The sequence below is a fragment of the Oncorhynchus clarkii genome, chromosome 26 (assembly GCF_045791955.1).
Source record: "Oncorhynchus clarkii lewisi isolate Uvic-CL-2024 chromosome 26, UVic_Ocla_1.0, whole genome shotgun sequence".
Taxonomy (NCBI): domain Eukaryota; kingdom Metazoa; phylum Chordata; class Actinopteri; order Salmoniformes; family Salmonidae; genus Oncorhynchus; species Oncorhynchus clarkii.
The window spans coordinates 6,088,197-6,109,581 of NC_092172.1; the positions used below are offsets into that span (position 1 = coordinate 6,088,197).

Consider the following 21,385-nt stretch of genomic DNA (forward strand, 5'->3'; position numbering starts at 1 on the left):
TTTTTATGCTTTCAAAAATCGAATTAACCTTGTTTGTCCTGAAAGCAAATTATAGCCTAAATTATAGCCTAACTTGATAAGAATATATTTAGGCTAATATGAATTAAACATTTCTGGTAGGTTGAATACAGTGAGTTGTGCAACTGACTAGGTATCCTATTTCCATTCCCTGATATGTTATTTTATTTCGTTAGCCTATATTTTTGTTTTGTTTTTAATAAACAAATGCGTCTTACAAGCTTAGGCTTTTTTGACAGGTGGCTGACTATGTTTTAGTTTTTCCCTATATTCGTTTGACATTGTTAGAATATGCTTACTATTTTAGCCTATACACTATTTTGGCACAAAAAAAACTGTAGCATGAATGAATTTCGGTTTGGAAATGGATTTTGTTTAATGCTAATGCCTGGTTAAAAGAAAGAGCAGAATCAACGCGACGGTAACATTAATGAATTTCGAGTTGGAAATTGATTTTGTTTAATGCTAATGCCTGGTTAAAAGACAGAGCAAACTGTCAAACTTAAAGCGGCTCAAATCCCGCTTTAATATGAGTTTTATACCAGCTTTCAATGTGCGCTCATATGAATGCGTTTTAAATCAAATCACAGATGCACTTTTATTCAGCTGGATAAAACAGCAGAACAAACCACGTCTATAGAAATAAAGCTTTTATTCCAGTAGGGCTTTTTGAAGGCGATGGAGAGAAAGGGAGAGAGGGGCGCCATGGCAGCTGAGGGTGACAGTTAGTTCATGGTTAACAGGATCAGCAGTGTCACGGTGAGGGCCGCACACTTCTCCTCTGCGCTCAAATGTGCAGTGCAGTGGGCCTGGGTCTGGCGCAACCGAATGAAGACTTTGCAAAGCCCGTGATATTTAACACATCTGTTAAAGCGTTCCGAGAGCAGAAATCCGTTTAAGACATTATTCCATGACGAGGTCCAGATTGAGTGTTGAGAATCCGATGAAACACGAAGCCAATATGCATTTTACGCCATCCACGTATCCCTAAATAAATGCACACTTCAAAGTAGGCTAGTTATAAGGGATGCTAAATGAAACCACGGCGATTAGATTGAGCCTATCTGTGTTATCATGATTGCGAGAATGATTGTCAATATTCATAGCCTATGTTATTGATGCATTATTCATGCGATATTTATTTTATTACCATTGTTGTTGTAATAAGAATGTTTTGCTGTTTGTTGTCGTCGTTATTATCGAGTTATTATAGTATCATTTTTTAGCGCGCTGTAGCTTTCATTCGAACTTTTGATCTATTAAAACACAGCAGGGGAGCTGAATAAATATAGTTGCTTCTTCTGGTTTAAGCCCTCATTCAGAAGCCCCAAATTATGTCTGAATCTTTTAGGATCGCTTTTTAATTAGCCTTGCGTGCGTCTCCACTAAACAAAACCCAATTGCAGAGCCTCAATGGAACGTGGTCAATATGCAAAATTGATGACTATGCCTCTTTTGTGGAAGGGACATTGTGTGTTCCTTGCTTATGGAGTCTAATCCAATCATAAATTGCACTCTCTGGCCAATCAGCGCTCCCGGCACGGCGCTTGAAAGCGACCCATGTAGAGAACTTTGTTGAACCTCATTGTTGAGGCTGACAGTTCTGAAAGGAGCTTTGGGGCAGCCTGCTATAAAACGCCTTCCCCAGAGTAGAGGAGCCAGAGGAGTAAAGCTAGTCATTCAGATTGGAACCTATCAGATCCTCATTTGTTCTTGACGGAGTATTTCAACAGATCGTTTCGTGTTGCGTTATACTACAGACGGGACCATGATGATCCCAAGCATCCTTGCGCCTAATGCGATGTACCCAGGCCTTTACCGCCACTCCGCCTCCTTGCCGGTACACCAGTCCCTGCAGAACGCATTTCCAACCCATTCCAGCTTCCTAGTGGAGGACCTGCTGCGGATAAGCAGGCCGGCGGGGTACCACCTCAGACAGACGCTCCCCTCAGCAAGCGTCTCCCCGGCGACAACCACCACCACCATGTCCTTCAGTGCCATGCCACTGGAGCGCATCGTCTCTCCAACTGCCTTGAGGCGAGAATCATGCGCGCCGAAAACGTCACAACCGAGCAGTAAAGATCCAACGTATCTTAAGTTTGGAGTCAGCGCAATCCTTGCACCATCACCAAAGACCGGTGAGTGTGAAACAAAGTTTTACCTTCTTTCTAATTGGTAATTTTAGCAGTTCCTTTACACTTAGCATATTGTAAAAGAGATAAAAACGTGTTTGTCTCTTCATGAGTGTTGCCTTGATTGTTGGCGTTCCTTGACACATGGTATTTTCCTCTACAGCATCGTTGCCCCCCGCCATCCACCACAGTATGCACCCCAAGGCCTTCTCTCTCCCCTACTTCGACGGATCCTTCCACCCCGCCTTCTTCAGGTCTGCATATTTCCCAGGTAAAGAACTAATCATGCACGTTCAGACACCGTTGAATTGCACTTTGCGCACAGTTGATACTCACCTCTCGACTGGGACAGCGTTCAGAACTTTTCATATCAAAATGTTTTATAGAACGACTTTTCCAAATAATGCTTTGAAAGCTCTGAAAGTTGCACCTTTTTGCACATGCCCTGTATAGGCACGCATATCATTGCAAAACGTAGCTTGCGAACTTTTCAGTGCTTTCAGAGTGGGTGTGGTGTGGTTGGGTGGAATTGGTTCCATTTGCACTGACTTCTCTGCTGCTGAGCTCACTGGTTGCTAACATAGCCCTCTTTCCCCCAACTGCTAGTAAACCCATTATCCGGAATCATCACGGTTTAATTTCGAGACGGGCTGCGGTTCGGTCTCTTCCCCCCCACGGTCTCATGCATTAAGGCCATTTTGGTGTCTCCTCCGCAAGGTCCCGCGTTTTCCCACAGGGCAGGGGCACTGGGCCACTGGCTGCCAACAATGCTTTCAGCACCATAACCAATTTGGTCAGCTCCCCCCCCCCCCCTGCGCAAGCCACCCACGCACCCAGAGTGACTTCTACCAGGCGGGCAAGAGGCGTAGACCAGTCATACACTAATTTCCCTATTAGGCGCCATTCACTGCTTTCAATATTCTCACAAGACCACATAGCTCGTTGTTGTGCCTGATTATGGGAAGTGCAACCATGAGTTGTGGATATGAAGGTGGTCTTAGCCCAAGTTATTTGGCAATACATGGTAGGCTTATAGATAGGCATACATGTGCAAGTGTGCAATAATTCATTGGCTTGTAAATAATTATTCTTTGCATGAACAATAATCTAATCAGTGCACACTACAAATGTTCAGTGTTTTACTATATCCCTGACCTGAAAAACACACCATGCCTTATACGACCTCCTTCGCCTCTCCGTTTTTTAAAACTCTGGGGCCAATCAACAGGACGAAATAAATAATAATCTCTTAGAAAAGTCTATAAAGTCGCTAGTCCGCGCTTTCATTCAGACGAATCATAATGGGAGTTGGGAGTCTTTTCATGGGATGCGCTGAATACCTTCACGAAACAGCTCGAGCGGCCTGAATAGCTGTTCGTGTTCATTTAATGAAAATGATTTGAGGGCAGAACAAATGCACCCTGGGCCCCTCGGCATCAGTATTCAGGTATGCAGTGGTGTTTAGTTTGAAAGTGTAAATCTCCTTTTGTCGCGATAATATATGGCATTCGCAGCCTGTCCAGAGTCTTTTCTGCGTTAGTTCATTACTACACAATTACCTTTCACGGTTTATTAACTCCTCTATCCGTCCTCGCGGGGTTCCTTAAAGGATACGCTGCCTCCTTACCATACCAATGCGGCTGGGGACCGACCAATGTGCTAATTAGTCACCTCGTGCCATTTCACTCAAAAAGGAGACGTATTCCGCGGCCAAAGGGGGGAAGCATATTCAATCATAACAGATTGCAAAGTTTGTAGACTAGTGTAAAAAAAAAAGTTTTAAAAAAGTAGGCTAGTTGGCTAAAGAAATAGCCTTCCAGGGGACCGATGTTAACGTCTATTTTAAGCCTATTGCTACGTTTTGGCACGCTCTTTATGAATGAACGGTGTTTATTTGTTGAATTAACGTCTCCCCCTCTTCTAACCACAGCCTCTTCATCGGTCGTGCCCATCCCCGGGACCTTCTCTTGGCCACTGGCCAACAGAGGGAAGCCGAGAAGAGGGATGCTCAGACGGGCGGTGTTCTCTGACGTGCAGCGCAAAGCTCTGGAGAAGATGTTCCAGAAACAGAAATACATCAGCAAACCAGACAGGAAGAAGCTGGCCTCAAAGCTCGGCCTCAAAGACTCACAGGTAAATCACGTACTTTTATTTGCCCAGGGCTAAGCTGTGCGTAATACGCGTGTATTTACGCTAACGCGCATGCATGCTAAAGCTGATTCCGTTTTGTATTATTGAAACTCTGTAATAAAGTCAACCTCTACAAACTGAAACAGAACTAACCTGGCTGTACTATTCCTTTTTCTTCGCCAGGTTAAAATCTGGTTCCAGAACCGCAGAATGAAGTGGAGGAACTCCAAAGAGAGGGAGCTCCTGTCGTCAGGAGGTTGTCGAGAGCAGACCCTGCCCACTAAAACGAACCCACACCCAGATCTCAGCGACGTCGGCAAGAAGTCCTCCGCGGAGGAAGAGGAGGACGAGGTGGATGAGGACCCATTCGGTGCTAGAGGCGCGCCTGGCCTTTGCCATTCCCCCGCGGCGGGGCGCGAGTTGTCTAACAGCGCCGGATCGAACCTCTCGTCGCCATCTCTCTCCAGCAAGCACTCGGAGTTCTCAGAATCGGATGAAGAAGAGATCACAGTTTCATAATTTATTTGCTTATAAAATGGTTATCCACATATTAACTGTACCTGTGTGACCAGGTTTGCCAGAGGCTGTATCCCTTCATTTAGACCAATACTAAGAAGAAATTTATTTTTTTCATGTTCCTCCAATTTTTAAAACAATGAACTTCTGTCCAAACAATTTAAGCTATATCCATGATTACTTCTTTTAAAAATAACTGCAGGGTTTATTTTATAGGAAGGGCCGGCTCTTGCCTTTGACAGCAGTTTTAAAGTCAATTTCCTTCAATTCTACACATTTTGCCATGTGGCATATGGAAAATGAGGCAGTTTTAAAGCAAGTTTTCCGCAGTTCTATATATTTTGCCATGGGGTGGAAAGAAAAGGTTGTAATTTTATTCTACATTTCATGCAATTCTACTCATTTTGCCATGGGGCTGAGAAACATTTTTGCCGTTTTAAAGCAAGTTTTCTGCAGTTCTACACGTTGCCATGGCGCAGAGAGAAAATGTTGACATGTTATGTCATTCAGTTCCATTCATTTTGCCATGACATGTCATGTTAATGCTATCAGAGTGAGAGTGACTAACACAATTAATGGGGCCCTGGGCCCGGTCGGTATTCAGCCATGATTTTCTACAAGTTTTGATAACTGCCTAGACTAACTTACCGATCTAAAAATTGTTTGCGGGAATGGCTAATTGAGTGACTGTCAGTGACTGACAAAACAAGAGAAAAGCTGCCGATGCACAACCAAATTTCAAACTTGCACCTTGTGTATTCTACTATTCTAACTCTCAACAGTAAGTTGAGAACCTGACTGAGTTTTTAAAAAAATATATGGGGGGCCCTAGTGGCCAGGGGCCCTAAGCGACCACTTATATCGCTTATGCCTGGAGCTGTCCCTGTTTATAGGATATACTTAGAAATGATTTGCTGTTTTGCACAGCTCTTTCAATTGTACAGTATTTTGTACAACTATTTGTATGGAAATTTTATGCCAAGAAAATTGAGTTACCTGGACTACTTAGAGTTTTTATTGAAAAGTGTAGAAATTTTGTGCATAATTTATACGATTTTGTTAATTCAATGTATTGTGTGTGTGTGTGTATATATATGTGTTAATATTTCACCATGTTTTATTTCAATGTATTGTGTGTATATTTCACGATGTTTTGTACAAATACCAAATAAAATGTAACAGTTACATGGTATATCTTCTATTACAAAGTGGAAATTGACAACAACAACAACAAAAAACATTAGACAGGTTTATGTCAGTAGAGAGCCATAATTGATAAGTCACATTGCATTAATTAATAAATAACCATGTTTTTTTTATTGAACCACAAATAACTTAAGACTAGCACAGTGACCTTGAGAATCAGTTCTCCAAGCTCTGGAGAGAACATTGATGATAAACTCCACACGCCTGCTCTGATGCAAAAGAGACTGTACACAAAATACTGATGTTCAAGTAGTTACAAATTGGCTAGAAAAGTCATCAAAATGTCGCAAGTATTTACACTTATGTTACATATATATATTTTTTTTTACATAGCACAGAATGCTACACATTCATTGAGTTTTAAGAACATGTGAATTCAACAGCGACATCCATTTCAACCATCCAAACCTCTCAAAGCCAGCAGGGTTTTCGCAAGTGGATATACAGACTGACAAACACATTACGTATCCGTTTTTTTTTGTGTGTGCTTGCATTGACTATGACAAGAGACCCCCTCCAAGCGTACAGACACAACTTTGATTTCATTATGTAAATGAACAAAGACTGTACCAGCTCCCCAAAAATGAGTCACAAAATCCTTCGCTTGCTGTACATCTCTTGGCAGTGCTGAAAAACCTCAAAGAACTCTCCTTAAGGCTTGGCTTCAATTTTTGAGTTCAAAATGAATGTTGCATAGAATTGATGACTAAGAAACACCCAAAACATTGAAAGATAACGGAAGCAATGCTGGAAACAAATAACTATTGGACCAAAAAAAACACACTCTCCCCCCCCCCCCCCCCCCCTCCTAGAATGAAGGTTTGGAGGAAACGGGACAATATACACATTTCTGAAGCCAAGAAAACAAATCTATTATGTTTCGACCTGAAGCCATAACCATTCTAAATCTTTCACTTCTCCCATTTTGTACTCTCTCATTTGTACCTTTAAAACATGAGCGCAAGTAAAAAATGACTTTAAAACATGAGCTCAAGTAAAAAATGACTTTAAAACATGAGCTCAAGTAAAAAAATGACTTTAAAACATGAGCTCAAGTAAAAAATGACTTTAAAACATGAGCTCAAGTAAAAAATGACTTTAAAACATGAGCTCAAGTAAAAAAATGAATTTAAAACATGAGCTCAAGTAAAAAATGACTTTAAAACATGAGCTCAAGTAAAAAATGACTTTAAAACATGAGCTCAAGTAAAAAAATGACTTTAAAACATGAGCTCAAGTAAAAAAATGACTTTAAAACAAAGCAGGATTATACACGCTGTTACATGTTCACTCGACATTTTGTCATGACGATGACAATCATTACACATCGCATAATCAAAACAGACGACAAGCACGGCAAAGGCGCAAAGGGGTGTATAGAAGGTAGATGAGGTATAGAGACCAAAACAATTCCTTAATAATCGCTCCCCCAATATCCATGACATATCCACTACAAAATGATTCTTTACTTTGAGCACCAACCAAATGTACTCTATCTCACGGGGTCGCCCTTAATAAGTGATATCCAAACTTTTACAAACTTCTCAGCATTGGGAGTAATACAATGAATGACATGTCATTAAAGCCCAAGTCCCTTTCCCTATTCAAGCCCTAATAACCTCTTAATAACATGGCATTGGTGTTTGATATGAGGATAGTTCTACAAGCCCACCTGCCGAGGCACAACGCAAAGAGAGTGTCGACTTCTAAAGCCCTGTAAGTTCACAGCCAAAAAGACTAAATTAAAAAAAGTAGCCTATGCACATAGTCTGTTACAAAAAAAAAGTAAGGCATCTTTTTAAAGTTCAGTCCAGCACCAAAGTAGAGACTTTTCTTCTGGAGAAGAAGCTTATGCTACGGCGACCCGTTTGGGACAAAAGGAGTCACATGTAGGGGCAGGTGAATGGTGATAGGTGTGTGTGTGTGTGTGTCACTGGGGGGCATTGGGAACCAGTGAATTTGGTCTCTGTGGAGATGACAAAGATGACACCTCCAGCACCATGCTCCAGAGGAGAGGGCCTGTAGCTCAATCTGTAGCCCAGTTTGGAGCACTGCAGCTGGGGAAGAGCCGCGAGGAGCCTGGCTTGTTGATGTGGTGGTTTTGGCTCCACGACGCAGTCTCTTTCTTTTCTGAAATAAGGAGACCCCGGTACTGATGCTGATAAGGAAAATAACGAAGGTGGAGATGATGCTCCATACACAGTGTAAAAACGCTGGTTTCTGTCAGATGTTTGTCTAAACGGTACATGAGGAGTAGCTGGAGAGCGGTTGGCCACAACGGTGCAAAAATAGAACAGAGCAGCAGCAGCTTTCTGTTTCGCTCCTTTTTTGTTGTTGTTCAGTTCTCCTCTCGTTCTGGGTTGCCTGCACCCGTAGTGTTCCTGATATGACAATTAGAGTGGCTTGATTTTTGTGGCGTGAGCTTGGAAAAACGCATTCAAAAGAAATGATGCATTGGCTGAACATAAAAACGTTAACTGAATGCATTTTTTTTTTGTCTTCTTGGGAAGGAGGAGTCGTCGGCTCACAATGTTGACTCTAGTGTTGAGTCCAGGATGTCATGTTGGTGACTGTTGGTATTAGAGTCGCTGTCATATCTCTGAGGGTTGGAGGAAGTGGCTGCCTCCTTCAGCCTCATTAGCATACTCATCTGAGGACAGAGGCGCCGGGGTCAAAGGTTAGCGTGAGAGTGACTGTGTGTGTGTGTCTGTGTTGTCTCATGGATCTGCAGTGCCTGCTTGTGTGTGCTGTGAGTACACTTGACCTGTTTTTAGCATTTGTGTGTGCGCGTTCGCGCACGCCTTTGTCTCACCAGCGGGTCTGCGTCACTGTCACTCTGCAACGGCTCCTTCCTGATGCCCTCCCTGGGGGCGGAGTAACCGTCAAAGCCCACATCTTCTGGGCGGAGCTGCAGCAGCGGGGGCCAATCAGCAGGTGTGGGCGTGGCTAACCAGGGGTAGCTGTCAATCACCCAGCGTGCTGGGTCCTCCCACGCTGACCTACGGCCGTACAGCTACAGAGACGGAGACGGATGGAGGGGAGAGAGCATTGTAAGTATCAATGGAGAGATATGATAATAATATGTTTCAGTGTGCCTGTGTGAGCGGATATGCATGTGTTTTTTGTGACCGATATGTTTCAGTGTGCCTGTGTGAGCGGATATGCATGTGTTGCACGTCTGTTGCATGGCTTTATGTACTTAGCCTACCTGCAGTCCCTCTCTGACTGCCTCCAGCATGTAGGGGATGATTGAGTAGTTCCAGAGGTCAGTGAACCACACCCTGGAGCCAGCCACGTCCATGGGACACGACAGGAAGAGGCGTGGCCCTGGGGAGGCAAAGGTCAAAGGTCAGATGGATGTTAAATAGTGCCACTGTGCCTTTCCTTCCAAATCCTCATTTGTGCATAAAGATGTTCTCAGACCACAAAATGTGCCTAATGTCAAGATTAGTCCACATCCCATCCCATCGGTTTTGTAGATCCAGCTATATGCCTTAAACCCCAAATTAATGGAAAATATAAGCGCCACAAATCTTAAAATTACTGTGATTATCTTTTCCATTTCTTTTAGATTGGGGCATATATCTGGTTTATGACGTCGTTGTGCATTCTACCTACCGATGGTAACGTCAGAGGAGCTGTGTGCCTCTAGGAAGCGGTTGAGGTGGTGCCAGACGCGAGGGATCCAGTCGATGATCTTGACCAGCTCCAGGACGCGCTTGCGGCTGCCGATCTCCGTCTCGATCAGCTTCCTCCTCAGGTAGCGACCCAGGAAGCCCTTCACCGGCTCCAAGTGATTGGCGCACAGCACCCATCTGATCACATACGCAAACGACAGAGAGGAGGAGTTAATTGGTAGTTACTCATTCATGAATACAACCAATGAAGCTACTCCATCTTTCAATTCGGAAGGAATGGAGAGGGCAATGGATTGCTGCCCAGTCTGTTGCTGCCACCTAGTGATTAATCATGTAAAGTGCATTTCAAATTCAAACATTTTGCTGGTTTTCCTTTCAGCTGCTATTGATCTTCAACTGGTATATCTAGTGTTATTACGGCTGTTGAGTTAGCCCACCTGAAGTTGTGGTGGAGTTGTAGGTTGGGTGCGGAGGATGTGGCCTGGCTCATAGTACCGATGATGTAGGGACTGGGGACACACACACAGAAAATCAACACATTTACAATAAACACAAGTGTTTGTGCGCGCGCCCGCATGTGTGTGTACTCACCAACATTGGTATTTGCAGTTGAACACCCCGTTGAAGAGCTCTCCCAGAGAGGAGACGTGGTGCAGATTATCCAGTATGACCACTAGAGGGCTCTCTGCCTCTAGTCTGTCACCGCTGCACTGCTCAGCCAGGCCTGACAGGTACTGACGCAATTCCTAGAGAGAGAGAGAGAGAGAGAGAGAGAGACAGAGGTTTACACATCAAGTCTTTTTTTCAATGCACAAAAACCCTACTGAGTTGTTTTAACATAGACCCACTGTTGAGTTCTGCCTCTAAAGACACGTCCCATATAACAGAGAAAAAAAGGCAAATGAATGGTCACAACACACAGTGTATCGCCTCGCCAGTCGGTGCCCCATGCTGCGGCGACGGTGCTTCAGGGGCACCGCTACGTACCTTGCTAGACTTGTGGTCCACGTTGAAGGTGACGACGGAGTGAGGGGTCAGGGGTCGGCCCTCCTGCAGGAGCAGGTGTCTTGCCAGACGGTTGGCCAGGTGTGTTTTACCGGTGCCGCTGGGGCCAGAGAGAATGACACGGCGGTGCTCCCTCAGCAGAGACACGTAGCGCTGCAGCATGGGCTTGGGGATCAGGGTGTCAAACACCAGGCAGTCCACACTCTCACTGCTCACACCTAGAGAGGGAGAGAGAGGGAAACACTTTACACAGAGAGCACGACATACACCAGATTGTGAGGAGAGACGCAGACATTTAGAGAAACACGCGCTCATACCTTTGAGCTTGATGTTGATGGTGTCGCTGTCTCCAACCAGGTAGCCGCAGGGCAGCAGCTCGGGGGGTTTAGAGATGCCGGTGTTGCTATGGCGATGCACATCCCCAATGTTGTATCCCTCCACACTGTCACAGGTCAGCCCCAGCAGGCTCAGTGGGTCCACATGGGTGATGTACTCCTAAGGAAGCAGGAGGGAAAAGGCCAAGGGTTCGGTGACATGCAACTCTACTGTGAATTTCTTGTGTCACTTATTTGGATATTGGAAAGATAAATCAAATGAATGAAACCTTTGTCCGCGAATGAAGTCATTCCTTCAAAGTGTTTACCTTGAAGAGGCGACGGACCACCCCGTCCAAGACGTCCCACTTGGTTTTACCACTCACACCGATACAGCCAATCAGGAAGTGGCGAGCCCTGGCCTCCTGGGAGAGGTCCTCGTCCAGACTGACCACTATCTTCACGTGTCGTCCCTCTTTCCTCATCACTCCATCTCCCACTGTATCATCCAACAACATGTCTGAGAGGAGAGAAGGGGAGGAGAGTGAGACTCACACAATACACCCATTCACAATAGAAACAGCTATCAGGCCAACACACTCTCAAAAGGCCATCATGCCCAAACACAAATACAGATGTACACACACTTAAAAAAACGCATGCTCACACATTTACCCAACTGTACAGATACCCACATCAAAACATGCTGTTCTTACCCAGGCTGGTGGACTCGGTGAGGTTGATGCTGTGCTGGGTCAGGCCAGGCCCTGGTGCAAGGGTGTGTGTATGGTGAGGGGGCGAAGACGAGATGGAGGCCTGGGAGGGGGCTCTGCTGCTCCCTGTACTCTCCAGCTTCAGACGGTCATTCTCTGCCTTCAGTTTCTCTATGTCCCCCTGAGAGAAAACACAGGAAGCCATAGCAACAGCTGGTCAACAAAACAGTGTGTGTGTGTGAGTGTGTGTGCATGCACGTACGTTTCCCCGTGTGTGTGAATGTTACCTGCATGTGGTTCATGGCCTCTCTGAGCTGGTCCAGTTGATGGGCCGAGCTGAGAGCCTCAAGGCGGATGTCCGTCAGCTTCATCTCCTTCTCCCTGAGCTCGCTGCGGAGCTGCATCACGGTCTCTGCCTCACCGTCCAGACAGTCCGACAGCCTACACACAGATGCTCAATTGACATAACTTTTACATTTTCTCTCTCTCTCACACACACACACACACACACATCCACACACACACACACACACACACACACACGCACACGCACGCGCATACGCACACGCACAAACACCACACCTTATACGTACAATGAGTTGGAGTGCGAGTTCCTGAGCATGTGGCTGGAGGTTGTGGACCCATTGTGGGGGAGTTTAGGGGAGGAGGGGAGGGAGGAGTCCGTCATCTCCTCTATGTCAGAGTGGGACGAGGCAGACTTAGGGGACTTCTTCTTGCTGAACGCCTGCTTGAAGGAGCTGCGCAACTGCAGGCGGGAGAGAGGCAGAGAGGAGTGGCGGGTGAGTGTCTCTCAAAACAGGCGGGGAGCAAGGGAAATCGGAGGGAGGCAGCGGTGAGGGGAGTGCCCGAGTAAGTGAGAAACAGACCAAGAAAAGAGAGAAGGGAAGGAGAAGCAATGGGGGAAAAGGACTAGGGCTACAGGGAGACCGTGACTTGAGCTTTATGCTCCGAACACAAACACTAAGAGGTGTCCTTGTGAGTGAGTGTCAGGTGGTTATGTGTGTGTGTGTGTGTGTGTGTGTGTGTGTGGTCACATACATCCAGTCCACTAACCTGTCCTACTGTGTGTGTGTATAAATACACAACGCACTGTAGACAGCAGAGAGAAATAACAGCACTGCAGTGAATAAGACTAGAAAAGAGGCCGTCGTGGAGACTATCAGTTTCATGTACCTTTAATTCACAGCGAGAAGGGTAAACATATGTTCGACCACACGATTACCAGGAAATGACTGCCTTATAATGGAGCCTTGTGTTACGTTTTTGTTTCAGAGCTCAAAGTCACACCAGGAAAGCAAGCAGGATAAAGAACACGACCGGAGAAGAAAGCAGAGGGATGATTGAGGACGGGAGAGGAAGGAGAGGGATTGCGTTAGTAACCTACAGAGTGCTTGGGGTTAGGTTAAGGTCAGCTCGAGGTTAAGCTGCCTTTCTTTTTTTTTGAATCCACTCTTACCTCATAGACCTGCCACATGAAGCGATAGCACAGAGGAAGACAAAGAGAGAGAGAGAGAGAGACACACAAAACAGCACAGGTTGAGTGGGGAGTGTGTGAGTGTGTCAGTGGTAGGGACATAGCCAGTGGAGGCTACAGAAGGTGTACTGTGGAAAAGTGGAAAATGCTCTAAGGAATATCAAAAGTCAAATCCTAGGAATCGGAGAGAGCGATCTATACTTGTTAGAACTTGTATCATTAGAATCTCTGAGCAGGGTACAGAACGGAAGGCAATTCAAATATAACGTGTCCACTTGAATAGGAACACAGCTGCTCTGCAACGTAAGCCTCTAAGGCCATTTGCTTCAACCCACACTGGCGCCAGACCGATGTCCCTCTAACAGGGGGCTCGTTTACGGTCCACTACCCTTCTTACCACGATACCTCACAGACAGACCGCATACACCCTACATGCTACACTTTTCCACATGCGGCTTATCCAATCCGCATACTATCAAAGGACCACCTATTGTCTGTGCAAAAAGCACATGAGAATCACGGGCTATCTGAAGATAGCTTATTGTCACATGACTTTCGCTCGACGAAACTGCAACGTACATCAGTCTACTCCTTCTCACAAAGTCCTCGGATTGGGCCAGGAGTATTGTATGATTAAATCGATAGAGCTACACATATAGACATCCAAAGCTAAAGTCAGCTTATGCAGGGTCGCTTCAATGTCATTACGTCTACGGGACAGAGGACAGGGACACAAATCACTAGGGTCTAGACAGGTTCAATAGCAGCCAATACTAGAGGTCGACCGATTAATCGGAATGGCCGATTAATTAGGGCCGATTTCAAGTTTTCATAACAATCGGAAATCGGTATTTGTGGACGCCGATTTTGCCAAATTAAATTTTTTACACCTTTATTTAACTAGGCAAGTCAGTTAAGAACACATTCTTATTTTCAATGACGGCCTAGCAACGGTGGGTTAACTGCCTTGTTCAGGGGCAGAACGACAGATTTTTACCTTGTCAGCTCAGGGATTCAATCTTGCAACCTTACGGTTAACTAGTCCAGCACTCTAACCACCTGCCTCACGAGGAGCCTGCCTGTTACGCGAATGCAGTAAGAAGCCAAGGTAAGTTGCTAGCTAGCATTAAACTTATCTTTTAAAAAACAATCAATCAATCATAATCACTAGTTATAACTACACATGGTTGATGATATTACTCGTTTATCTAGCGTGTCCTGCGTTGCATATAATCGATCCGGTGCGCTTTCGCGAAAAAGGACTGTCGTTGCTCCAACGTGTACCTAACCATAAACATCAATGCCTTTCTTAAAATCAATACACAAGCATATATTTTTAAAACGGCATATTTAGCTAAAAGAAATCCAGGTTAGCATGCAATATTAACCAGGTGAAATTGTGTCACACAGAGTCAGGGTATATGCAACAGTTTGGGCCGCCTGGCTCTTTGCGAACTAATTTGCCAGAATTTTACGTAATTATGACATACATTGAAGGTTGTGCAATGTATCAGCAATATTTAGTCTTAGGGATGCCATCTGTTAGATAAAATATGGAACGGTTCCGTATTTCATTGAAAGAATTAAGGTTTTGTTTTCTAAATGATGGTTTCCGGATTCAACCATATGTGTGTTATTATGTTATATTATGTTATAATTAAGTCTATGATTTGATAGAGCAGTCAGACTGATCGATGGTAGGCAGCAGGCTCGTAAGCATTCATTCAAACAGAACTTTTGTGCGTCTTGCCAGCAGCTCTTCGAAATACTTCAAGCACTGCGCTGTTTATAACTTCAAGCCTATCAACTCCCGAGATTAGGCTGGTGTAACCGATGTGAAATGGCTAGCTAGTTAGCGGGGTGAGCGCTAATAGCGTTTCAAAGATCACTCGCTCTGAGACTTGGGAGTAGTTGTTGCCCTTGCTCTGCATGGGTAACGCTGCTTCAAGGGTGGCTGTTGTCGATGTGTTCCTGGTTCGAGCCCACTTTGTTTTTGCATTATTTAAACCAAATTGAACATGTTTCATTATTTGAGGCTAAATTGAATTTTATTGATGTATTATATTAAGTTAAAATAAGTGTTCATTCAGTATTGTTGTAATTGTCATTATTAAAAATAAAAAATGCAAAAAATCGTCCGATTATTCGGTATCAGCGGGTTTTTTTGGTCCTCCAATAATCGGTATCGCCGTTGAAAAATCATAATCGGTCGACCTCTAGCCAATACCGTAAAGCAATTAGAGCGGGGCTCAATTCAAACCCTGTGGGAAACCAAATTCCTCTATTGGAATGCAATACAATTCCTGAAATGCTATTGGAATTGAGCCCACGTCTGGAGGATTGACACGGAGATAGATTTGCTACAACCACTACAGCAGCGACACACTGGGTATGTAAAGCAGCTCCTACAGCAACAATCAGCTCGTCAAGATACTGTAGATGCAGGCAACAAAACAGAGTTCAGTAGTATCTTTAGAGAGTCTCAAGACGAGCCGCTTCCAACGAGCAGCTCTGAAGCGGTACAAATACAATTACCTGGCGCGAAAGCTTTCAGGTTGATCGCTGTTTTGCTGCCTACAGACACCAACACATAAGGTGCGCAGCCTAAAAGCATCTACAGTAACCAAACCACCAACAGGATGCATACATCGTCGTCTTCAACCTGTCCTCCTGTGCAAGACACGATCTGTCAACAACAAGGAGCAAGAGGGAACACAACAAGAAATGGAGCAACGTTAACTCCCTGTATCAACAGGGAATTGAAAATGTTCGAAACATGTTTTCTCTATTTCACACACCACCTCTACAACTTGTAGATCTAGGTAACGTACCAAATGACACACTATTCCCTATACTGTACACTATTTTTGAACAGGAACTGGAGTCTACAAGGAAAGCTAATCGCGTTGCATTCACCTTGGCCCCTGTGCAAGATGCCTAAGAACGAGACCCCAGAGTGTGAATTACAAACACACAAATACACAAACATATATATATATATATAGAGAGAGAGAGAGGGAGAGAGAGAGAGAGAGATGAAACAAGTGAGACAGAGACAAACCTACATACAGGGGTTAGATTTCATTTGGAATAAGATATGTTTGTTTGTGTTAGTGAGCGATCACGACCATGAGTGTGCGCTTTGAATGCGTCTGCATGTGTACGACTGTACATACCCAGTTCTTCTTGTTCTTCTTCTTGTTCTTAGCGTCGGCGTCCATGTTGGATCCCACACTGGAGTGGCTGGTTGCACTGGCAATGCTGCTGACGCTGTCTGACGAGTGCTGTCTCCTCATCCGTAGGTCTGGCTGCTGCTGCTGCTGCTGCAGGGGGCTGCCATTACTACCCCCACCACCTGAGAAATAGGGGAGGAGAGAGGGGGGGGGGGGTTGAGAGACAGACAAAGTGAGAGAGCGAGAGAGACTTTATTTTCAAAACTCATATATAATACAGTATCACAGCATTGTGGGAAGTCCTTAACTTCACCTTTCCCTTCGCCAGGGGTAAGCTTCAAGGTAGACTCAGCGATATGATGTAGATGTATAAAATGAACAGCATTGTGCAGGGTCCCCCAACTGGTGGGGCGCGGGTGATTTTATTTGGCCCCCCAAGTTTCCTGAGCAAGTTTGAGACATAACAGACTTCCACACCGATCTCAACAAACCATTTCTGTATGTACCTCACTTTGTGCACGGGGGTATTGTCATCCTGAAACAGGAAAGGGCCTTCCCAAAACTGTTGCCACAAAGTTGGAAGCACAGAATCACCTAGAATGTCATTGTAGGTTGTAGTGTTAAAATTTCCCTTCATTGGAACTAAGGGAACTAGCCCGAACCATGAAAAACAGCACCAAACCATTATTCCTCCTCCACCAAACTTTACAGTTGGCACTATGCATTCAGGCAGGTAGTGTTCTCCTGGCATCCGCCAAACCCAGATTCATCCGCCAGACTTACAGATAGATGGTGAAGCGTGATTCATCACTCCAGAGAACGCATTTCCACTGCTCCAGAGTCCAATGGCAGTGAGCTTTACACCACTCCAGCCGACGCTTGGCATTGAGCATGGTGAGCTTAGGCTTGTGTGGCTGCTCGGCCACGGAAACCCAAAACATCACGATGGTGCCGACGGAGATGGTCGCCTCGCTTCCAGCCCTTAGGAAACTGTGCAGTATTTCGTATTTTTTTTATGTGACAAATACATTGGATTTGATTTCATGAAGCTCCCGACAAACAGTTCTTGTGCCGATGAGTTTGGAACTCGGTAGTGAGTGTTGCAACCGAGGATGGACGATCTTTACAGCTTGAGTGGCCTGCCACTTCTTTGTTGAGCCGTTGTTGCTCCTAAACGTTTCCACGTCACAATAACAGCGCTTACAGTTGATCGGGAAAGCTCTAATAGGGAAGCAAGTTAACGAACTGACTTGTTGGAAAGATGGCATTTTATGTTACCTTTATTTAACTAGGAAAGCCAGTTAAGAACAAATTCTTATTTTCATCCTATGACGGTGCCCCGTTGAAAGTCACTGAGCTCTTCAGTACAGACCATTCTACTGCCAATGTTTGTCTATGGAGATTGCATGGCGGTGCGCTTGATTTTGTACACCGGTCAGCAGCGGGCGTGGCTGAAATAGCCAAATCCACTCATTTGAAGGGGGGTCCACATACCTTTGTATATATAGTGCATCTGCGGTGCTGCTCGCGGAAACATCATTTCTCGGAGTCTACTGTACCCCTAAGGAACTGTTAGAGGTTGTTGGAGATATTGCTATGGTTTTGGTTCGGTTCTCCTTACCTGTCCTGTTCTGTTTGCAGGTGAGTTCAGGCGTGTTGATGACTCCGTTTATGGCAGCCTGGGCCACGTTGTTCTGCTTCTTCAGCAGCTCAATGTTCTTCCTCAGCTCGTTCAGCTCACAGTCCTTCAAGGAAAACACGTATTCATACACATATCTAAAAATCCATATACACGATCGTATTTTCATATTTTGGTTTCCCTTGGGCCGAGACGCACATCATTCCACTGTGCCTTAAATGATGTAATGTGGTGCTGTGAAAATGCCTCACCTTGTGCTCAGCGGTCATACTGAGACTCTTCAGTCTGATGGTCATGTTACCCAGGCTCTGTTCAAACGCTGCCACCAGGTGAGCCTGCACAGAGAAATAACGCAGGTTAGAATAATGTCAAAGAGGTTATATTATAGTTCAACTTAGTTGGAATGGCCAAAGATCCTTATTGTCAAAGCATGAGAGTGATGAGAGCAACAGTAGCTGTACTCCCAGATGATCTACTCCAAGGACAGAACTAGTAGTAGATAAGACAAGAGCAACTGACAGGAATCCAAACCGAGTTACCGAATAACAACAGTTCTCTCATCTCAAAGCCAACAGCTAATGTAGCGCATCGATTAGCCTACATTCCAATTAAAAACTAGAAGGCAAAGCAAAAAGGTTGAAGGGGAATGGTCCATTTTTATACCACAACCCACACACAGTACCAAACCAAGATAGTCATCATCTACTACAAATAGTCAGCTAGCTCGGGGTTTCTTAAACAATGGGTTGGGACCCAAAGTGGGCCCTGGGCATGTTAGAGGCCAGTAATGAGAATACATCTAACTATATTGGCGATTTGGAAAAAGTCACAAAAACAGCTTGGCCTCTTTTCCTTGCCTCACGCTCTTTTCTTATCAAGTGATAATGCTCTCACTATTCTCAATTTAAATCTTGTCTTTACTAAGATTTCAAATAGGCTATTATCAAATGGGCAGGAGCAAGGGCAGGGGGTGAAAAAATACTTGAATGGTGAATGGAGGCTGCGCTTTCCCACGTCAATCATGCAGGGTAGACTACTCAGGTTTTACATCAGAGAAAGGTGCTTAATATTAGCAGCTCAAAAATAAACATAGCAGCAGTAGAACGCTGTGATCCTCCTCTTTTTAGTGGTAACCATCATATTCTGTAGCTAAAAGGTAACGTGGCAGCCTATTAATTATGAAAATCTAAAAAATGCCTTATTACTAGGCTATTCAAAATCAAATACAAATACACCATAATTGTAGGCTAACTGTACTCTATAAGCAACCCAATCAATGAGCCAACAGCATCGCTTAGGCCTATACGTTCTCTCCCAGACTCATGGATATAAGGTTTGGAGTGTAGCACAAGGTAACCAGTCCATCCGATATGCATAATAACACAGTCCACACTCAAAGTAGATCACTAGAATTTGTTTAATTTTGGAGTAGACTAATTATGTACCAAAGACATCTAAAATATGTTTAAAAATATATATAATTGACAAAGAATTCAGTCCGTGTGTAATATGTGGTAGGCTATTAGGCTGTGTGTTGTACATGCGACATCTTAAATGTGTTGAAATGATCATCACCTTAGAAAGCGCTGTCAATTTCCTTGTTTTAACCCTCGCAAAGCTGCTGGCCCAGATGGCAACCCTAGCCGCGTCATCAGAGCACGCGCAGACCAGCTGGCTGGTGTGTTTACGGACATATTCAATCACTCCCTATCCCAGTCTGCTGTCCCCACATGCTTCAAGAAGGCCACCATTGCTCCTGTACCCAAGGCGGCAAAGGTAACTGAACTAAATAACTATCGCCCCATTGCACTCACTTCTGTCATCATGAAGTGCTTTGAGAGACTAGTCAAGGATCATATCACCTCCACCTTACCTGCCACCCTAGACCCACTTCAGTTTGCATACCGCCCAAACAGGTCCACAGGCGATGCAATCGCCATCACACTGCCCTATCCCATCTGGACACGAGGTATAAATACGTAAGTAAGAATGCTGTTCATTGACTACAGCTCAGCATTCAACACCATAGTACCTTCCAAGCTCATCATTAAGCTTGAGACCCTGGGTCTCGACCCAGCCCTGTGCAATTAGGTCCAGGGCTTTCTGACGGCCGCCCCCAGGTGGTGAAGGTAGGAAACAACATCTCCACTCCGCTGATCCTCAACACTGGGGCCCCACAAAAATGTGCGTGCTCAGCCCCTTCCTGTACTCCTTGTTCACCCATGACTGCACGGCCATTCACGCCTCTAACTCAATCATCAAGTTTGCAGACGACACAACAGTAGTGGGCTTGATTACCAACAATGACGAGACAGCCTACAGGGAGGAGGTGAGGGCAAACAACCTCTCACTCAACATCAACGAAACAAAAGAGATGATCATGTACTTCAGGAAACCACAGCGGGAGCACCTCCCTATCTACATCGACGAGACAGCAGTGGGAAGGTGGAAAGTTTTAAGACAAATGGTCCACCCACACAGACAGGGTGGTGAAGAAGGGATGATCAGCACCTCTTCAACTTCAGGATGGCTGAAGAAATGTGGCTTGTCGCCTAAAACCCCGACAAACTTTTACAGATGCACAATTGAGAGCATCCTGTCGGGCCGTCACCGCCTGGTATGCCAACTGCACCGCCCTCAACCGCAAAGCTCTCCAGAGGGTGGTGCGGTCTGCACAACATATCACCGGGGGAAACTACCTGCCCTCCAGGACACCTACAGCACCCGATGTCACAGGAAGGGCAAATAGATCATCAAGGACAACAAACACCCGAGTCACTGCCTGTTCACCCCGCAACCATCCAGAAGACGAGGTCAGTACAGGTGCATCAAAGCTGGGACCGAAAGACTGAAAAACAGCTTGTATCTCAAGGTAATCAGACTGTTAAACAGCCATCACTAACACAGAGGTTGCTGCCAACATACAGACTCAAATCATTAGCCACTTAATAAATGGATCACTAGTCCCTTTAAAAAAATGTCACTTTAATAATGTTTACATATCCTACATTACTCATCTCATATGTATATACTGTATTCTATACCAGCTTGCCTATGCCGCTCGGCCATCGCTCATCCATATATTTATATGTACATATTCTTATTCCATCCCATTACATTTGTGTGTATTAGGTAGTTCTTGTGAAGTTGTTCGATATTTCTGCATTGTCGGAACTAGAAGCACAAGCATTTCGCTACAGTCGCAATAACATCTGCTAACCATGTGTATGTGACAAATAGCATCTGCTAACCATGTGTATGTGACCAATAACATCTGCTAACCATGTGTATGTGACCAATAACATCTGCTAACCATGTGTATGTGACCAATAACATCTGCTAACCATGTGTATGTGACCAATAACATTCATATCAGAGTGGTTAGAGGGACAATAGAACCCCGAGT

General features: G+C 44.9%; 2 protein-coding genes across 2 annotated transcripts in view; one reads left to right on the forward strand and one right to left on the reverse strand.

Moving 5' to 3' along the window:
* Positions 1 to 1,786: 1,786 nt before the first annotated feature.
* Positions 1,787 to 4,799, forward strand: LOC139385135 (developing brain homeobox 1a). Its single transcript, XM_071130212.1, has 4 exons — positions 1,787 to 2,156; positions 2,314 to 2,421; positions 4,081 to 4,283; positions 4,464 to 4,799. Exons 1-4 carry the CDS (start codon positions 1,787 to 1,789, stop codon positions 4,797 to 4,799), a joined length of 1,017 nt encoding a protein of 338 aa, XP_070986313.1.
* A 1,233-nt stretch (positions 4,800 to 6,032) lies between these two features.
* LOC139384402 (neuron navigator 2-like) overlaps positions 6,033 to 21,385 on the reverse strand; it is a 135,168-nt gene continuing 119,815 nt past the window's right edge. The window contains exons 25-39 of the mRNA XM_071129157.1: positions 18,231 to 18,314; positions 17,962 to 18,085; positions 16,344 to 16,522; positions 12,266 to 12,438; positions 11,960 to 12,113; positions 11,676 to 11,853; positions 11,289 to 11,479; positions 10,963 to 11,140; positions 10,628 to 10,863; positions 10,232 to 10,386; positions 10,078 to 10,149; positions 9,621 to 9,817; positions 9,211 to 9,329; positions 8,815 to 9,015; positions 6,033 to 8,652 (exon numbers count right to left, since the gene is read on the reverse strand). Of these exons, the coding sequence (XP_070985258.1) occupies positions 8,527 to 8,652; positions 8,815 to 9,015; positions 9,211 to 9,329; positions 9,621 to 9,817; positions 10,078 to 10,149; positions 10,232 to 10,386; positions 10,628 to 10,863; positions 10,963 to 11,140; positions 11,289 to 11,479; positions 11,676 to 11,853; positions 11,960 to 12,113; positions 12,266 to 12,438; positions 16,344 to 16,522; positions 17,962 to 18,085; positions 18,231 to 18,314 (2,367 nt within the window). The 3' untranslated portion in view covers positions 6,033 to 8,526. The remainder of the gene's footprint in view (positions 8,653 to 8,814; positions 9,016 to 9,210; positions 9,330 to 9,620; positions 9,818 to 10,077; positions 10,150 to 10,231; positions 10,387 to 10,627; positions 10,864 to 10,962; positions 11,141 to 11,288; positions 11,480 to 11,675; positions 11,854 to 11,959; positions 12,114 to 12,265; positions 12,439 to 16,343; positions 16,523 to 17,961; positions 18,086 to 18,230; positions 18,315 to 21,385) is intronic.

Coding starts and splice junctions, on each gene's coding strand:
- LOC139385135 (XM_071130212.1), top strand. CDS start 1,787: ATGATGATCCCAAGCATCCTTGCGCCTAATGCGATGTACCCAGGCCTT. Junction 2,422..4,080: donor CAGGTCTGCATATTTCCCAG/GTAAAGAACTAA, acceptor TTCTAACCACAG/CCTCTTCATCGGTCGTGCCC. Junction 4,284..4,463: donor TCGGCCTCAAAGACTCACAG/GTAAATCACGTA, acceptor TTTCTTCGCCAG/GTTAAAATCTGGTTCCAGAA.